This window comes from Xenopus tropicalis, chromosome 6, assembly GCF_000004195.4.
Source record: "Xenopus tropicalis strain Nigerian chromosome 6, UCB_Xtro_10.0, whole genome shotgun sequence".
Lineage (NCBI taxonomy): Eukaryota > Metazoa > Chordata > Amphibia > Anura > Pipidae > Xenopus > Xenopus tropicalis.
The window spans coordinates 62,534,366-62,554,541 of record NC_030682.2 but is presented as its reverse complement, the minus strand read 5'-3'; the positions used below and the strand labels follow the sequence as shown (position 1 = coordinate 62,554,541).

General features: G+C 35.0%; 1 protein-coding gene across 3 annotated transcripts in view; it reads right to left on the bottom strand.

Annotated features, from left to right (window-relative positions):
* Positions 1 to 20,176, bottom strand: part of bmper (BMP binding endothelial regulator) — a 123,678-nt gene that overhangs the window by 11,445 nt on the left and 92,057 nt on the right. For all 3 annotated transcript variants that reach the window (XR_004223097.1, XM_012964815.3, NM_001044402.2), the window contains 2 exon segments: positions 18,950 to 19,286; positions 6,284 to 6,414 (listed from right to left, as the gene is read on the bottom strand). Coding sequence is in view for 2 of the 3 variants with exons in the window: in XM_012964815.3 (XP_012820269.2) it covers positions 6,284 to 6,414; positions 18,950 to 19,286 (468 nt within the window). In the remaining variant the exon portion in view is untranslated.

Below are 20,176 nucleotides of genomic sequence, written 5' to 3'. Positions count from 1 at the left end.
TGTCTCAGTTGCCTGTCAGTTTGGTGCTCTGCTTATACAAGCAGATATAGTACAGGGTATTTGCTGCCTTTCATTTACATCTCAGAACACAAATAAAGAGAACAGTATTTTGCATTCCACGTTTAAATTATAACTGGCTTAAGGACTCTTTGGAGGCTAAAAATGGACTATAACAATGGACATTGGGAAGTCAACTTTATATGCTCACATTAATGATTTTCAGACTGTTTTTGCTTAAGCTATGCTATGATGCCCAGTATTTAACTACCAGCCCACTATATATTTTTACAGATATCATGTGTATCAGAAAGACGGATGCACTTTGGGTTTCACAGGAGAAAAGACAAAGGGGACAATAAGGAGAGAAAAAAATACAAGAGTCGAATAGAAAAGGGGAACTATTTCCCTCTTACAATTTTTCCATCTGCGTTTTTATTCTTTTCCTCCATTTTCTTACATTCCTGTGCCCTTTTAATTTTCTGCATATTCTGCACCTATTTTCTCGTATATATTAATGTCTTCTAGTTATTTGCATCTGAAATCTGGCTATCTACCGGATGAGTCTATCTATCAAATCCGTGGGAAAAAAGCAGTAGCAGCAAAAATGGCTCCATGCCCAATTAGTGCATAATAAATATGTTACAAGCATATAGGTTTATTTAGTAAAGTATAAAAGTGCTGACAAGTCCTGTATCCGCTAATTAAAAAAACTTTTCCTTTCTTTTTTAAATATACATCCAAATGTCATAATATACCTTCTGTATTAAGATGCTCATTCAGTAAAATTTGAAATGCTAATAAAAATGACTGAAAAGAAAAAAAATAGCTTCTTACCCAGGTTGTCACATAATAAGACATTTCAAGTGAAGGATGAGAATGAATATTTACATTTTTTCCAAGAATTAAAAGGCTCTTAAAACAAATGTTCATCTCTTGAGGTGTTATCAATACCCTAGTTATATTACTGCATAAGACTGGCAGACAGAAGCTGTCATTAAAACTATTTAAGTTTTGACACCATGCAACATCAACTGAAAGGCAAGAAGGTTGCAACGCTCTACCATTTGACTTAAAGAAGAAGGAAAGGCATTTTGACATTTTACTGCCAATAGATTAGCCACATTAGTGCCACCTAAAACACTATATTTATTCATTATTAAACAGCCCTAGAAGCTCGCAGACTCATGCCCCAAACCTAAAGGAGCCCTAAAGGAAAGGAAGTCTGATACCGGAGAACATGTTTACATAAAGGAAGACGTGAAATCCTGTGTTTCTTTTGATAGAGGAAGTGCAGCATTTCTGAGAGTGCTTATGGCTGTATTTACTGTACATAGACTTTTCTGATAAAGCTTACTTAGTTTTTACCTTACCTTCTCCAATAAGAGAATACAGACTATATCAACAAGTTGCGATTGAATCATTAGATGCCTCCCCGCATGTGTGGGTGGGATTGGGAATCAAAAATCCCTAGTACTCCTAAGCCTGATAGTATGAAAACATTGCATATCAGTAAAGGTAAAAGGACCATTTTCCTTACTGAATTGTTGCAATGTCCTTGTTTCTATGGGTTTTAGCAGATATGTTTAATTTGAATAAGAAGGAAATATTTTTGCTATAAATAATCTATGCATTGCTGTCAGTTCATGTCTATCTAGTTGCAAACCATGCAGACATTTTTGGAAATATGTGTTTAGTTAATCGCACATTCAGTAAAGGTGCACACAATAAAACTAATGAATATCTAACATAAAGTATATCTTTGAAATCTTACATTTAAGTGAAGAAAATAATAATTTAGGTTATTTTGGCTGCAGCTCATCCCCCATTGTCATATCTGTTCCATGGAAGCTTATATTTCGAGGAAACACAATAAAACATAACATTTTTTTTTTTTTTTTCCAAAACAGTTGATTTGAGTGTTTCATTATAAAAGTTAAGTTTACCTGGCTTCGTAAAGGGCTGCAAGTTAAGATCTACAAATACAGATTATGCTGTGTAATGCAGGCTTCCCATCAGCCACAATATCAGGACTTTGGTGCACAGAACTGGCCCAGTACAGAATCTCCACCTTAAGCTACTGACTTAAAAATGTTCTTGTTTTTGGCTCACCCATCCCATGATTGTGCTGGGAAAAGCTGTCATTGCATTGACAGCAGCAGCAGTTTAAGAGCAGCAGTAAAGAGGTGACAGCAGCCACAAAGACTTGGCCTAAACAAAAATTAAACCTTAGTTTAAGTGTCGTTAAAAGGCTCCACTAGTGTTCTGCTGTTATGTTGCAAGTCAAGCAATTAAACTTGAGCACACTGTTCTCCCCTTTAAAGTGTCAGTAACACCAGAAATGAAAATTATTAATCTGGCCTGAGGTTGTCTATCCTATACATATTAAATTATTTTCCTTTGGGGGCAATCATTCAATGCAAGTAGATGATGTCTTGCAATGCTCCTTACGCCAAGCAAAAATCCTGATAATAACAGTAATACACAAAAATGAATGCAAGAAAGCAATGATTTGACCCTCTACCACAGACACACAGGGGCAAAGCAAAACCCAAAAGCAAGCTGTGGCACATGTGGTAAAAATTAAGAAAGGGGAGAAAGAAAGCTCAAAAATGCCATACCTCATCGTATCACAGAGGGCAGTGAGGTTGTAGAATGCCCCTCCTAGAGATGTGGTAATGGCAGATTCTGTTAATGCCTTTAAGAGGGGCCTGGATAAGTTTTTGAACAAGCAAAATATCCAAGGCTATTGTGATACTAATATCTACAGTTAGTATTAGTGGTTGTATATATTGTTTATGTGTGTGAGTGTATAGATTGGTAAGTATAGGTTGTCTGTGCTGGGTTTACTTGGATGGGTTTGAACTTGATGGACTCTGGTCTTTATTCAACCCCATGTAACTATGTATGTAACTACAGTATGTAACAGGTAGGTGACTTGCATAAGTCAGCATAACTAACAATATAACAATATTTACATGCTAAGATAAATTCTTCTAAAGACACATTTGCCAGCCTTATGCCATCCATTAAGTGTGGGAATGAGAAATTGCAATAATGCACAGAGACCTGGAAGGACAGGATGAACACCATAGAAGATGCATGCAGCTTACTCCCCATGTTGAGTGAAGAGTAAAAACCTTAACAAAAAACAAATGAACTAGAGAACACACTTCAATGCAATAATCTTCATTTTGTGGGCTTCCTAAAGAGGACAGCGGATGGAGGAAGTGGGCAGTAAGGGCAGCATGGATTAAATCAGTCTTTAAGTCCTTGATGCTGGAATGGCAGTTGATGTCATCTACTTGGACTTTGCTAAAGCATTTGATACAGTACCTCACAGAAGGTTAATGATCAAATTGAGGAATATTGGCCTAGAACATAATATTTGTACTTGGATAGAGAACTGGCTGAAGGATAGATGGAACATTTTCTAATTGGACCAGTTTTGTTAGTGGAGTACTGCAGGGATCAGTACTTGGTCCTTTGCTTTTTAACTTGTTTATTAATGACCTGGAGGTGGGCATAGACAGTACTGTTTCTATTTTTGCTGATGACACTAAATTGTGCAAAACTATAAGTTCCATGCAGGATGCTGCCGCTTTGCAGAGCGATTTGACAAAATTGGAAAACTGGGCAGCAAACTGGAAAATGAGGTTCAATGTTGATAAGTGCAAAGTTATGCATTTTGGTAGAAATAATATAAACACGAACTATCTACTGAATGGTAGTGTGTTGGGGGTATCCTTAATGGAGATATATCTAGGGGATTTTGTACATAACAAGTTGTCTAATTCCAGGCAGTGTCATTCTGTGGCTACTACAGCAAATAAAGTGCTGTATAAAAAAGGGCATTGACTCAAGGGATGAGAACATATTTTTGCCTCTTTATAGGTCCTTGGTAAGGAGTATTCAGTGCAGTTTGGGCTCCAGTCCTTAAAGGAGAAGGAAAGGCTAGTAAAGAGTTAATCTCAAGCTGCAGGCATACCTTCAGTTGTCTCAATAGTGCCCTTAAGTCTCCCCATATTTCACCTGTTCAGAAGATCAGAAGCCAAACAGGAAGAAAAAACGCTGAAGATTCCCAGAATGCATCGCTCCTGCACAGACACTACGACCAGCTACTCAGGAAGTGCATGCGCATTTAACATAGACTGTGAGCGCATTTTCCATCTCACAAAGCAGGAGAGCTCGGGTAGAGTAGGTCGCGCTCGCGTCTAGGGGAGGGAGAAGGTTCGCCCATGCGCAGTAACTTATGCGGCGTCATGTTGGAATGATTTATATATCCAATATGGCTGCCGCAATAGAAGAAATATAGCGTTTATGAAAATCAGAGAATGCAGGCAATATACAGGATATCCAGGAAAAAAAGTAAGCAATCTGCTACAGGGACATGAGGCCTTTCTGTTTAGGGGGTCACATTTTACACCCTTTCCTTCTCCTTTAAGAAGCTGGAGAGAGTGCAGAGACGTGCAACTAAACTGGTAAAGGGGATGGAAGATTTAAGCTATGAGGTTAGACTGTCGAGGTTGGGGTTGTTTTCTCTGGAAAAGAGGCGCTTGCGAGGGGACATGATTACTCTGTACAAGTACATTAGAGGGGATTATAGGCAGTTGGGGGATGTTCTTTTTCCCATAAAAATGATCAACGCACCAGAGGCCACCCCTTTAGATTAGAGGAATGGAGCTTCCATTTGAAGCAGCGTTGGTGGTTTTTCATGGTAAGGGCAGTGAGGTTGTGGAATGCCCTTCCTAGAGATGTTATGATGGCAGATTCTGTTAATGTCTTTAAGAGGGGCCTGGATGAGTTCTTGAACAAGCATAGTATCCAAGGCTATTGTGATACTAATATCTACAGTTAGTATTAGTGGTTGTATTTATAGTTTATGTATGTGAGTGTATAGATTGGTAAGTATAGGTTGTGTGTGCTGGGTTTACTTGGATGGGTTGAACTTGATGGACTCTGGTCTTTTTTCAACCCTATGTAACTATGTAACTATTACACACTATTCACACTCTTTCACCCAAGAAGTGCCTGGAAGAGTGAACCTTAAAGTTAGTGGAAAATTTCACCTAGTTAAAATATCTTTTCCTCTAGAAAAATATACCTCACTATAAATGTCAAAACACTTCCACATTATGTCACTGAGAAACGTGTGGGAGAACCTTGAGAGATCCTTTGAGAGAACCTGCCAGCTGTATTCTGCTCATAAGATAATGTTTTCCCCAACAATACTATATGCATAGTGAAAATCTGTCAGGGCTGAAGACAGATTTTTAAATAACTTAATATTTAAGTTTGTGAAAGTAAAGAGCTGCAGTATATCACATTTAGCTAACCTTGTAACCAAGGTATGTAGGTGGCCTTGCACTGCTCAAGATGTTTCCTTTTTCCTAGATTACAATTGGCATACCTACATTCTAAAACACAAAATCAGTCCATAGTTTGGTTGGGACTGATGAAGATCCTATCTATCCCAGCCCACAAAAAGCTTTGTTGAGCAGGCCCCCTGGCCAAAGTTCCAAGATAAATAATGAAATATTAAATCTGAGCAATGAAGTATGGAATAAAGCCCACAGCTACTCTGCCAAACCACAATGCATCCCTAAACTCTTACTTGAATGAAAAAAAAACTCTAAGGGGCAGATTTACTAACCATAGGTTTTTAATTTTAAACTTGATTCAATTTTTAAAAAAAAAAAGTCACAGAGAAAAAATGCTGCTACTTTTTCAAGATTTACTATGCATCTAAACAGCTAAAAATCTGAATTCGACAATTCCCCAGATTAAACTTGGCGAGTACATATAGAAATCATTGGCAGAAGTTCTTTCCTTTTCCTTGAAGTTCTTTCTTTTGTCTCGAAACTTTAGAGATTTTACTGGGTTTTGTAAATAATTCACCTAAAAGTAGCTTATACAGACCTAGCGAATCTGTCCCTAGTGGCCCCTAAATAAAAAAGTTATATTTTTCTCTACTTTCCTCATTTATTTTGGTTGTGCACTCTTTACCATAAGTTATTTTTGGTAAATAGTAATTAATAATATCACTGTTCTTAATCACTATTTTGACTTGGTTGTATGAATATATGTTACAACATGAAAATTGATATCTTATTAACTAATTTAAATTACTGCGGCAATGAAAGTAGCATCTATAAGCTTATGTATATTGCTTATAAAGCTATTGTATGCCAATTAACTAATATAGTATAGCATATAATATACTAATATAGAATGTTATTTTGAATCTATTCTCTTAAAGTTACGGATAAAGATTACTCATACATACCTGCACAAGTGTGTTCTGGCTTCCAGTGTACTTTCACACCTTCTCGTAAACAGGCTCTGGCGTAGGCAATTAGGGATTCACAGTAACAATTTTTATGCACTGGGCATTCACACATATCTGTCACACAAGATCTGCAGGAAAAAATCAAATACAGATGAGTTATTTTTTAAAGTAGTGAGTAATTATTGCACTGACTCACCTGTATAGGCTGAAATGTTTGTCAATTAGAGGAACATTTAGGCTAATGCCAGACGAGGCGTAGGGCGGATATTTTCGGCAATCGCTTTTACCGCCTATGCCTTCAACATGTGCCTGCACCCGAATGAATGGAATACGCTCGGGTGCAGGCACATATAGCCGAAATACGCATAAAAAGGCAAGAGTTTCAAACACTTATGACACAAAACTTGTTAAAAGCATTTCTGGTCATTTTCCCAAATGTGAAATAGTCGAATTTGATGGCTTAAAATGTTTACTATCAATAGAATAGATAATCACTGACTGTGAGATTGAGAGGGATTTGTAGCAAATTTTTAATTTTCCTATCAGAATATAAGAAAAAAATTAACTGTTGTATTATAAGGATTTAAATAATAATGAAATGAACATTTTGGTGAATGCATTAAAACAGTGTGAGCTATGGACATTACATTACTAGGTAAAGTCAGAGCCGCAGAAGTCCATTTAAAATGTGTGTGAGGCCACCCACATAGCCCTTAGTCTCATTTTGCCTACACGGCTGCCAACATTTCCCAACTCCACACTCCCAGAGAGGATATGAATTTCTTACATTTCATCATAGAGGCCCTTAAGTGCCTATATAGTTAATGAGGGATTGTTCCTCTCTCTGTGGGTCTCTTTGCTAGTGACACAGATATGTTAGGAGAAATAGTAAGGCTGAAATTCCAACAACATGTTTTCCTATTACCTAAAATTAAGACCTAGTATTTAGGGTAAGCAATATTATTATACAGATTTATAACTGCACTCTGTCTTTATTAAATTAAAAATGTGAAGGTGTTTTTAGTAGCTGCTTTAAAGATCAAAATGAATAAATGCCAAGTACACGTTTCTGTACTTGGCATTTATGATCATATTCTGATCATATTCTCTATAGCTTTTACTGTCTAAATAATTAATTAAACCAAACACTAGAATTATTCTGCGGTGTAAAATGTTAGCGTTGTTGTCAATATGATAGTTTCAATATTTTTAATATAATAAAGATGTAATATTGTCAATGTGGTGGTTTCACAATATCTCAATTTACCTTACGTCAGCTTAAAAATACATTTAATTATTTATAAACCCAATATGATTGATTTACCATCAATATGAATTCATGCAGCTTTGTTACTATCAAGTACAACCTACTGTTTCATAAATAACTTTAAAACATTTCAATTATTTGCTTAAAACAACAGCAACACCAAAAAATGAAAATAATTGTACTGCAGCAGCAGCCATTCAAAGTTGAGGGAGAAAAGGCCCAAGTAGTGGAGGAAAGCTGATGCAATTTCATTATTTGAGAACAATCTCAACCTGGAATGTAAGTTTGACATCTGTTGTATTAAAGTTATATGAAGGTTTGTCAAGGGATCACATTCAAGAGTATGTTCTGGAGAATGGCATTATAAATGTTAATCATTAGCATGAATGAAGTACAGATCATGTCAAACAAATGCAGTTGCTTTTTATGATAGCACTTAGAATAGAATAGAGAGGCTGCAGTAGATGTAGTCTAGTTTGATTTTGCAAAAGCTTTTTATACAGTTCCTTATACATATTTGCTTTTAAAACTAAAATATGCTGATCTTTAGTAATGCTGTTTGCATATGTAAAGAAAACTAGCTAAAGGATCATGTACGGTGGATGCTTGTCATTGGTACATTTTTTACTTGGAGTGCTTTAAGTAGGATGCTTTGGGGTTCTGTGTTAGACACAAAGCTATACAGGCCAATTAAATTCATCAAGGAAGTGTCATCCTTGCAAGGGGCTCTGGACAAATAAGCAGTTTGGGGGCCTAAGTGGCAGATGAGATTCATTGTTGATAAATGTAAGGTTATACATTTAAAAATATGCAAGCAACATATACTCTTAATGGTACTAAGTCAGGCAAATCCTTGATAGACAAGGACTTTGAGATTCATGTGGGCAATAAACGTAGCTCTAGCAATCAATGGCAGCCAACAGTAGAATGGGTAAGCAAGGTACTGTTTTGCAGAAGGGGCATTGTGCAATCTGACCAGAAACAGTCAAAATTCAAAAGAAAGAAATTCTCTCTTACACCTTCCAGTGTCTCTATTACCACACCATTACCAGCTATCAGCTGATCTGATTGATCACACCAAATCCTATGTGGTTTTGGTTATTCTGAATGATTATTTAAGGAGCTCACACATAAAACAAGAATAGACCTGTGTGGGCCAGCTTTAGTTATAAAGTTTTGTAGCCTTAAAATACCACAGAAAAATTCAAAGAAATTTAGACCACACTTGCAGTCATTTTGGTTTGTATACCCCAGGAGATATATATATATTAAGTTTAACGTGTCAAACCCGAGAGTGACTTTTCAAGCATCTGGAAGGTGCTCTGCAGGAAATGTAATGCCTGAGATACTCCCTTGCTCATTGCCGGTTATCAAAGGATCGGAACTTGGAATAACGTAACAAGGATATTGTACATCCACACATGAAAAGGAAAGAATGACTGCTCTTCAACTGTAAAAGTTTTGATGAATTTTCATTGTGTGTATCTACTTGGGAGTCTTGCAGTATAATAATAAACTGAGCAATCAGGTCAAAGAAACTTAGGAGACAGCAATACACACTCATACTTAGATGATCAGAATACTGGGTCTCCATCATATAATTATATAAAGTATATTATCATATTGCTGCTCACACCCTTTATATATTGCATAAAATAATGTGAAAAGTATTACATATTTGTTGCTCTGAATGAAGTCTGATCTTTACAAAATGTAATATTAGACACAGGGAACCTGAGTAAACACACAGAAACACACAGAAAAGGACTATAACAGGAAAGGGAACAGTATTATAATTATTACTGAATTACAAACAAAGTACAAGAACAAAAAAACAAAGTTATGCAACACCCACATCACCCATGTCATAAAGTAATCAAACAACCAACTGACTACATTTAATTGATCATTATATTCAGCAGGCTGGGCACAGATAGTTTAATTGCAGCCAGCCTTGTTAAATCTAAACCTTACTATATATTTTACCTTACCTGTACTGTACTTTCCACAATGTTTCTACAAAAAAAGCTATGCTACAATAAAAGTTAATTACAGGAAAAAAGTTGTTTAAAGGTATCAGTCCAGAAAGGGTGACAAAGCAATTTCTAAGCTTCTGAATATTCTACTGAACCTCAGTGATTATTTCTAAATGTAAAAGACTTGGAACAGTGTTCAGTCTTCTTAGGAGTATCCAGCTTGACAAACTTTCTCCAGGAAATCACAGAACATCATAGAACTACTTCCAAAGAACATATGTCATGTAGTGATAAGAACATGTAAAAAAAGTCATGTGGCACCCGCACATAACATTTTGTTTAAAAATCAGAGGCCATTTAGTGTAACAAATATGCAATAATAGGTGAACTCTAAGGAGGGGACACGCATTCGTGTATATCGTTGCCCCAAAAAATCTATATCAAAATAGAAACATGCATATGTTGATCATGCAATGCATGGAGTGTTTTGGATGTACTCAATAAGCACACAACTTTGTGTTCATTTTATTGATTGCACTTGTAATCACTTGATAAGTGATTGCTGCAGGGGACCAATACTAAAGGGGCTGTATAACCCCTTATTCAACATCAGATTTGTTTACATATTCTATGGTTTTTGTTATTTCTTGAGCTAAATTCAAGCTATTATATTTGGTCCTTGCAAAGTAGATAATGACATTACCATATAACAGATAAACAAAAATCCATTATGCAGGGAGATAACCTGTGCTCTGGTAATCGTATTACCTACCTTGCATGAAGAAATAACAAAAACCATAGACTTCTTTGTGATTAAAACAAAAGACAAAAAGTGTTCATCCCAAACCATATATAATTACTAAACTCGTGTTAAACAGGAGGTATACTGCCCCTTTACCCCTATTACCTAAGACTTGAGTTAAGGCGCATGTGTTACATTTCCCACTAGGCCAGGCACAAGCTTGCAATCCCTTAGAGACCGAAACCTTGATACCTTTCATTATAGTTGCTTAGGATGTTCTGCTACATTCCCAAATAGCCTGGTGAAGTACTCCATACCTTGGTAATTTTAGAGCTCCTAATTCAAGTGCCACTTTCCCTATACTCTAATGGGGTTATGTAATAAAAGGCACTACAATTGCACAGGAGCAGTAACCCACAGCAACCTATAAGCAGGAAGCATTTACTGGCCACTTGTTTAAAAGCAAACATCTTATTGGTTGCTATGGTTTACTGATCCTTGGCAAAATAAGTGCCTTTTATTACATATTGGGGCAAATATTGAAAAGCCACAAAATATGACCAAACAATGTAGCCTAAATGTGATATAAAAACAGAAACTGATCCTTCCCAGCTTGATAGATATTGCTTTTATATAGCACCGGGCTGGGCCAACATTTAAATTGTGTATTTAAATTATTTAAATATAAAAAAATTATCTAGTATAAACAAATCTAGAGCGACTTGCTGAGTAATCATTGAAGACATTTTACTACACATCCAAGCAGCTTCTTCAGTTTAACGGTCAAGTACAGGATGTCCTTGGCATATAAACTCTTCTATTAATCAAATTACAATAGTGTAATGTAACTATCCTATTATTGTCATAGGAATGCCAAGATGTCATGCAACTCATAGAAAAATGTGTTACTTGTGAGAGTTGCATAAATGGATGTGTGAAGTGTTCTGAAACCACCAGAGTACAGATGTACCTACATACAATGATGTACTTACAATGCTGTTCTAACATTTGTACACCGGGGTTTCAGAACACTTCACACATCCATTCATGCAAGTAACACTTGTCCCTATGAGTTGCATGACATCTTTGTAATTACAATGCACTATTGTGACTGGATAAGTGGAAGAGTTTATATGCCGAGGACAGGACTTCCCATACTAGTCAATTCAACTGAACCTGAAAGAGGTCATCATGGGATAAAGCATTTTATAAATACAGGCATTTTTAATATATAGAGAAAAAAAATGAACTGATAATATAGACCATACGTAAGTATTAAGCCTTCACTTTTGATGTAATGTTATGGATTGAAGTAAAGTTAAATATTTTCCATTCCATCATATTTTATATATGTAATCTATAACAAAATTAATCTAAGATTACAGATGACTACATCATTATCATTGAAGTCAAGATAATGGTTTGCTTCCTAACACTGAGTAATTGGAAAAGAGGATCCAGATGTGTCTATGAATGTCAGAAGACAGCAAGTGTTTCTTCTCAAGTAGTAAGAAGAGGCAATCATTATTTCAAGTTAATATATTGCAAATCTGTCAGGAATATATGATCTTAGATGTATATTGTTCTAACAATGATGTACTGCCACTACCAACACAATTTTATTTAACAAGAGGAAAGCAAAACACCTGGAATAATATCATGTTTCCACTTAACTTCCTTAAGACCTAAATCCATATCCAAATTACATAACACATGAATTACTTGAGGTCTGTTGTCTGAGCTTAGGCGCAGCTCCTGAAGGACCTATGTCTGCATAGCACACAAGTAATTTGGCAGGATTTTTATTTAAAACGCCTGGGAAATTCAGATTTACACTGTGTAAAATTATTTTCTATCCTAAATTATGTAATAGCTGTATCAAGAAAATTGTCATGCACCTTTTAAGCAAAAGCATTTGTCTATTGGTCTTATGTGAGCTAAGAAAACAACTCCTACAACTCATTATTGCTCCTTATTTGCTAATTTGCAATTTAAACAAGGCTGCAGTCTGCATTTGGTAGACCTTACTATCCAGATTCTATCATGTGACATGAAACAGAACTAGATTTACCACAAAAGCCACATTAAAATTGCTCCTCACCAAATTTCAAAACATGTGTGGAAACATCATCAGCATTACAAAGCTTGTTGCAAAGGGAGCCAGAGAGCCAAACACTGAACAACATTATGCTAGATATTTAAAAGAGTTATTTTAGAAGAAACAGAACAAGGGCTTTTTGAAGTGGGGCAAGGTTTTATGAACTTATCTGGCAAGGAAATTAATAAAAAAAAAGTTATACAAAGAATTTTAAAGCAAAAGCTTCCATATTTCTTAAGTTCATTTAAAAAACATATGGCATGCCCACCTAAGAAATATTTTTACTAGTAAAAGACCTTTGAAAGAGGGTTAATAAATAAGAAATAAATAAAAGGCCCATCTGGCAGGAACTAGTGTCAAAGATCTAGAATGAGTTGATATTTGCTAAAATGCATTAACAGAGGCACATTTGTGAAAACTTGTGCAGTTGTGTAATCTTGAATAATACTGAAAACAGAAATCTTGGATTATTCTGCTTATAGGGAGGAATATGGTCAAAAGGCTGTTTGTTGCTCAACATAAATTAAAGAATAACTGACACAATATAAATTGTCTTACGTATTCGGAATAAACTGTACATACAGGGCCTGCTGTTAATTTTTACAAACATTTACTGGTTTGAAAGTAAACTTTGTTAAGTTACTAGACCTGTACTACAGAGATGCCAGCCTCGATTTGATGAAATTCAAGTGCAAAATGGCCCTGCCTGGTGCCAGACCTGCTTTTGTTCTATTGAGAACCCAAACCATGCACTCAAATAAGCTTATTTCTCTGCCTGTTTCTAAGGATTGTGGGTGCCACTTCTATGTTTTTAATGGCAGGGAGGTGATTAAAATTAGAGTATAAATGACTGACAGCAGGTGACCCAGAGAGAGAGGTGGTAAATCAGGACAACTCCCAAAACTCTGTGTGAGTTGACATGTCTAGTAACAGAGGCTGTGCTTGTGATTAAATAACCCACTATGTATTATAATAATAATAAAGTATAATAGTGCCCTGCATATACCACAACTTTAACTTGATAATGAATGAAAGCAGCACCTTCACACAAAGTACATATTTAATTTATACAAATACAGTGCTTTATTCTACCAGCATCCGTATATGGTTTTATAAGCAAACATGTTTTTAGGCTTACTGTATGTATTTTGGCACTCTAATTATGTCAATAGTGTTGCTACTTGTTTTCTACTTGGTCCCTTCTTATTTAACAATAAAGAAGTGTTGGAAAGTAATTGCCAGTATAGAATGCCATTTTATTTGCTTTGTTGTGCCACTGGGCTATGACAATAAAGGCTGGAGTTGGCAGATGCTGAGATTATAACCGATGTCTGGAAATGCAGAGAACTTCTAAGATCATTTATATCCATTGTCCAACCCTAAAACATACATTAAGACATGAAAATGTCAAGACAAGTCTCTAATGACTTATCTTGAGTCCATTTAGCATTTCATTCTGAGAATCAGTGTAAATGGTTTTTTGAGAAGCAATTAATGTGGATTGATCACCTCACATAGTTCATATTTTGTAAACAACACATAAATCCCTCATGGGACACTTAAATGTCAACACAGCTGTACACCGCTAACATGTAGAAACTCTTGGGACAGCAGTGACCTTTGGATCCCTCCCTGTGCATATTGTATAACATTATGCATTTCTGAAGGCAAATAATTCAAATACTATACAAAACAAAAAATGAAGACCAACTGAAAAGTTGCTAAAAAATAAGACATTCTGGAACATGTTAAAAGTTAACTTAAAGGTAAACTACCCTTTTAAAGGGGACATTCAACTTAAAACACTCCACAACTACATTCTTCTATATCATTTCCAATAAGTCTACAAATTTTTTAAAAAACTTGGAAAACTAAAATTGTAAAAATTTGGCTACATGAACTCACCAGCTTTTAAATGGCACATTTTTACGTTTTTAAATTTTTATATTTTGAACATTCATGTTTCTGAAACCCTAATTCAAATTTGTGAGATTTAGTGCAAATAAATCCTAAAATTGTGGGAAAAAACTCAAATTGGAACTGTGCAACCCAAGGTAGTTTATTGGTTTCCTAATGTCTTACATCTTACTGGGTGTGTGTTATAGGGTATATCCAGGGTCGGACTGGATACAGGGCCTACCATGGCTGCCCCACTCCCCCCAAGATGATCCCGCAGGCCGCATCCCTCGCAGGGACCCCTGCTGCTCCCCCAAACCCCTGCAGGTGCTCCCGCCACCCGCCCGACATCATCTGCTGAACACGCAAGTGAAACATGTCAGGGAAGGACACCGGTGAGCAGGGGAGCAGTAACAGGGAACGAGTCTGGGTCGCCGGGGCCCACTGGGTTTTTTCCCGGTATCCCGGTGGGCCAGTCTGACCCTGGGTATATCCATGAATATCTGATCTTGTTAGGTGGAGTTCCCTTTCAAGCAGGGACACATTTACAGAGGAAGCAGAGCCTGAGACTGCTGAGGAACACAGGAGATATAGTTGGCCAACCAGTCAGTAGTTTTAGTATACTGTATGTTCCATTTATTCATACTTCACCTTAACAACACTTATTTGACTCACAAACTGTATTTTCAGCCTTGCATAGCTTTGTATTACTATTTAACCAAAACGGTCTGGATTCCCAAACGGGTCTGTTTCCTGTGTCTAATAACCATTGTTCAAATAAAATCACAACTATAACACAATGTGTGAGTTACTTTTCTCATAATTCAAGATTTTTCAAAGATTGTATTATGTCAAAAGTTGGAAGGTTTGGGGCGGTACACATTTTTATTTTTTGTAGTTGTATTTTGGTAAATTATGCAACTGTATTGTGGCACAAAAAGATTGCATTATCGTAAAAATTGGCAGATTTGTGGTGGTACACATTTGCATTTTTGCTGTTGCTTTTTTTGGTAAATTGTGCAATTTCAGTGATTACACACCATGACCACAATTTTGCTCAAAATCTCATTCTGACATTTATTTGTAATATCCTATTTTTAATACATAACCAAAAATAAATCACAATTAGCGATGAGCGAATTTTTTCACCAGGCATGGATTCGCAGCGAAAATCCACATTTTGGACACAATTGTTTTGCGAAACTTCCGTGAAAATTCGGTGTGTAAATATTAGTCGCACAGAATTTTTTTGAAACAAAAAATAAATGCAGGTGACAAAAAAAATGCAAATGCCTTTCGCAAATTTTTTCGCCATTTCGCAAAAGCAAAACGAAGCAAAACGCTCATCACTAATCACAATTCCTTCCTACCTGCAGATATTTTAAAATGTTTTTTCCATTTTGTAATATCTCTTAATATTTGTAAGTATATAATGATTTGCTGTACAGTTAAAACAACCACAGAAATATCTACTGCATGCAAAAATATGCCTCTAGATCTAATTGCACAATATGAATTAAGCTTTCAAATTAAGGATGGAACGCTTTCTAAAATATTAGACCAGTAGGAGACTGTTAAAGAAATATATAATAAGCATGCAGATGATTCAAGCCATTGCAATTTATTTATAGATAATATTTGAAACACTGTATTATTTTTATAGCAGGATTACTCTTGGCAGGATTTCCATCCCAACTTAAGCTTTAGCAACAACTTTTGTAATGTAAAAGAAAATATTAGTTATAATAACACCATTTATATAGTGGTATTCTTGAGGGCAGATTTATCAACATTTTAATTTGAGTTTTTACACAATAAGAGGAAGATTTATCAGCAGTCGAGTTTGATTTGAGATATGTTTCCAAAACTCTAATGTCTGGAATTTATTAAGCGCAAAAACTCAACTGTAAAACTTTGCCCCAATGGGAGTCAAGCTATATGTTCAAGTTTACAAGTTATATTCTAGTTTGAAACTTGAATATTTGAGTATTTGAGGGTTTTTTTTAATTTGCAGAAGTTTACTACTTTAATAAATAATCGAGCATTTGATAAGTTTAATCAATTTTAAAACACAAACTCAAATTCACAAATCTGAAAATTATTAAATAAGCCCCTAAAAGTTTTTTTTGTGACAAACAATTTAAACAGTTCGAGTTTCTGAAACTAAATTTCTGAGACTTCGGCATCTAAAAGGTGCCTAGTTCATGTAGGACACAATAGAAGCTATTTTTCAATTTAAGTTTTCAAGACTCAATGAAAATGAAGTGTAGAATGTGATTTCACTGCATTCCAGTTGTCTTTTAACATTGTTTAAGCCATAAAGTTTTTAAAGTCACAGTCGAGATTTGTAATTTTTTTAAATTAGAAAAATACTTTAAAAGTTTAAATTTTACTAAACTGACTCTTGATGTTCAACCAGTATTAAAAATCATTAAATAGGTGAGATATTTAAAAAAAAAAATATATATATATATATATATATATATATATATACTGAGGAGTTTCTACTAAATTTTGTTTTGCAGGCTGGGAATGTTCTCCTTTATTTAATTTATTGATAAAATGATCTATTCATATCAGTTTAGGTTGTTAAATAACATGTATGTGACCATTTGATTTTGCAACATTTATACAACTGAGTATATTCTGAGCAGAGTATTATTAAAAGGGCACAATTATTTCATATTAATGACAGAAACAACAAGAATACATTTGCAGCAACAGATACAGTAGCATTCACTAAGTAATAATTTATCCAGTATACAAGGATTGATGACAATATGGGGCTAATTTATAAATTAGCAATATTGTGTTTTGCCGTAATTCATGTAACTTGAGATTCATGTAATTGAGATTTCTTGATTTTTTTTTTTTTTGCATCTTGGCAGTTTTTAAGTTCCCCTGAATATCTATATGATTAATATGAGTTATAAACAACATATCTTCTGATTAGAGTAAGTCTAGGGGGACTAAAATTAAATGTATTAATAAAAAAATATTTCAATAAATTATACATTTAAGCAACGTTTGATTACCTTACTAAGGCTAAACATTATTCCCACCCATCAGGTGGTTCACTACAGCCCTTAACACACAATAGTGGTCTACATTCTTACTTATATTTATGGTTGCACAACAGGTAGAATGCAAACCCATTCACAGTCCACAAACTATATACTGTTATAATTGGACTGGTGCAACATAAGCAGGACCTTACATCTAGAAACATAAACTATTAACGGAATCAGTATAACTTTACTGCAGGAAAAAAATTTAGTATTTACATTAATGCTTTTTTTATTAACCTAGTTTTCTATTGCGTATATATATTTTTAAGACATACCAGACATAAGTTATGCCGTCTGGCAGATGCAGATTTAGATCAGTCTAATTTCGATATTTTGGTGCAGGTGCAGTTTCTTAAAGTAGCCAAAAATGTAGAATGCACAATGCAGCCCAATTTCTTCTTGGCAAACAACTCTAGATCATTGCTGGCCTTAACTATATGAATGCAACTGAATTTTTTTTAAAAATTCTGCAAGAGCGGAAAACGAAACATTTTAATAGCATTCCATGGATGCTACTGAAACTTGAATTGTTTGACCATAACTAAATGTCTATTTGCCAATTCATGTGGTTTTCCTATTAACTTTATAAAAGAAACATCATTAACATAGTATTAGGAAAGTGAAAAGATGGGTCTGAATATAAAAATAATAAAAATATACTCATGGAATTGTAGAGAAGCCAGTTGCTATCCCAGGTGAATACTTATTCATCAAAGACAACAGTATGGTCAAATTCTTGTTAAATTCTACCTCTAACCTTCATTTTTTCTTTCTTATCCCCAATCCAAAGGGGAGAAGACACATCTGTGATTCCTTTGGCAATGGGTCAGTTTGTTACAGCTGTGATAACTCTTGATACAAAAAGAATTATGTGTTTTAAATTCAGTCCCAAGCTGCTAGAGGAAATATTCTGAACACACACAAGTTTGTGGAGTTCTGGGGATAAATATTTGCCTAGGTCAAGGGGCCCTATACAGAACCAGGTTTAGATTCAGAATGTCTTGTCTTGCCAAGTCCAAGGCTTCTTACATTAAAACTAAGAATAATTTTCTGGCAGTTATTTGTAATTGTATGCGTTATATTCAATTAATTGCCAGTAACTTGATTAGCAATATCTTTGTGCATGAAATGTATATATTCATATTTATTCCTTGTTAAAACCAGGATTTGGAGCAGAACCCTTTTACCTATTCTCCACAATAAATAAACCTGAAATATCTATATTTTGTTAGAAGAAGGCAGAGAGTGTTCTTTCTTCGCAAACTTTTAATAGCAATAAAGGCAAAATGAGATGGTGCCATTGACAAGGCCCTACAAATTTGTAGCCTTTCAAGATTAATGTCTGGGAAAATAATAAAATATTTGTATGGAAACTGATGCAATATTGTAGACTTAGAAGAAATATGATACTCAACGCAACAAACTGCTATTGAGAGCAAGTATTCTAACTTTTAATATGGTTTCATATGCAAAGGGAAATGATGTCCTTGTAGAACAAAAACGTATTATAGAATGCTGCGAACCAAAGAGCTGGAGAAAAGTCTTTTTATCTGCATTGATATTATTGCATATAATACCCATGGCCCAGTGACTCCAAATATCAGTTTGAAACTTACCTATAGAACATTGCATAATCCACTGTGGAGTGGCAATTCTGAAAGTCCCAAGATTTCAGCTTTTGGCATTCTCGGTGAGCTCTGAGTTTTACTTTCACAGTTCCTTGGCAAAGTTCAGGTATAGTCTTTCTCTGTGGACGGTTACAGAATTCGTTTGACTCTACTCTCCAGGAGTCTCCAAAGTCATCAACATCAAACTTAAAATCCCCATCACTTCCTATCAGATCATCACGTTTATGTCCATTGTAGTTACCACACAAGCCACAGAGCTTTCCTTTTAGATGGGGAGCGGCCATTACTTCAACAAAGCTATCTCCATCCCATGAAATTTCTAGACCTGAATTAACAGAGAAAAAATATGTTTACCTATAAAAGTATTGGGTTTTTGTAAAGAAACTCTATTTGTCTGGATAACTGAATGTAACTTTGCTAGTGTTATTATTTGCTTTGTAAGAAGCCAGAAGGATATGTGGCCTAGCAATAATGGAAGTTGGCAGGGATGGTATTTCTCTACTGGCAGAAATATGTTATGGGGCATAAATACATTACACTTTGCTGTCTGAACCTAGGCATCGCTGTTTGAAAGCCAGCATATTTATTAAGCAATGTATTGATTTTATATTGCATAGCACTGCGTATTGCAACCGTCTGAATTTTTCCAATTGACTTTATGGCTTATGTGAGGTTTGAAGTAGTGCAAAATGATTTCAAAATATGGTGTTTAGGTAGAATAAAAGCAAATAAATATATCTTATTTTTATATATTTTTTTATTCTTATATACATTTATTTTTATAGTCTATTACATCATGATACTGTTACTGTCTTTCCTTGCTAAAAATGTGTTGTGCGAAATGTGTTTTTTCCTATTGCAAAACGGTAAAAATGTAACTGGTTGATTGAAAAGAAATCATACAGACGATTGTTTGGCCAGATTAATGTGTGAAAAATAATGTATATTTAGCATTACAAGATTATGAAGGTTTTTTCTTTTTAATTACATTTGCCAAGATCATAGTATCACCTGTATTAGAATTTATAATCCAACTGTCATTTGTTCACATTCCTTTCAGCATGAACAAAAAGATCATAAGCTAATATTGCCAGATATTGCCAGAAAATAATAATACATTGTATCCACTTATGTCTCTACATGTGACATGAGAGCATGAGTTTTATTTTAGACTACAAAAGACATTTCTTCACAGAACTGTAAGAATATATAGTG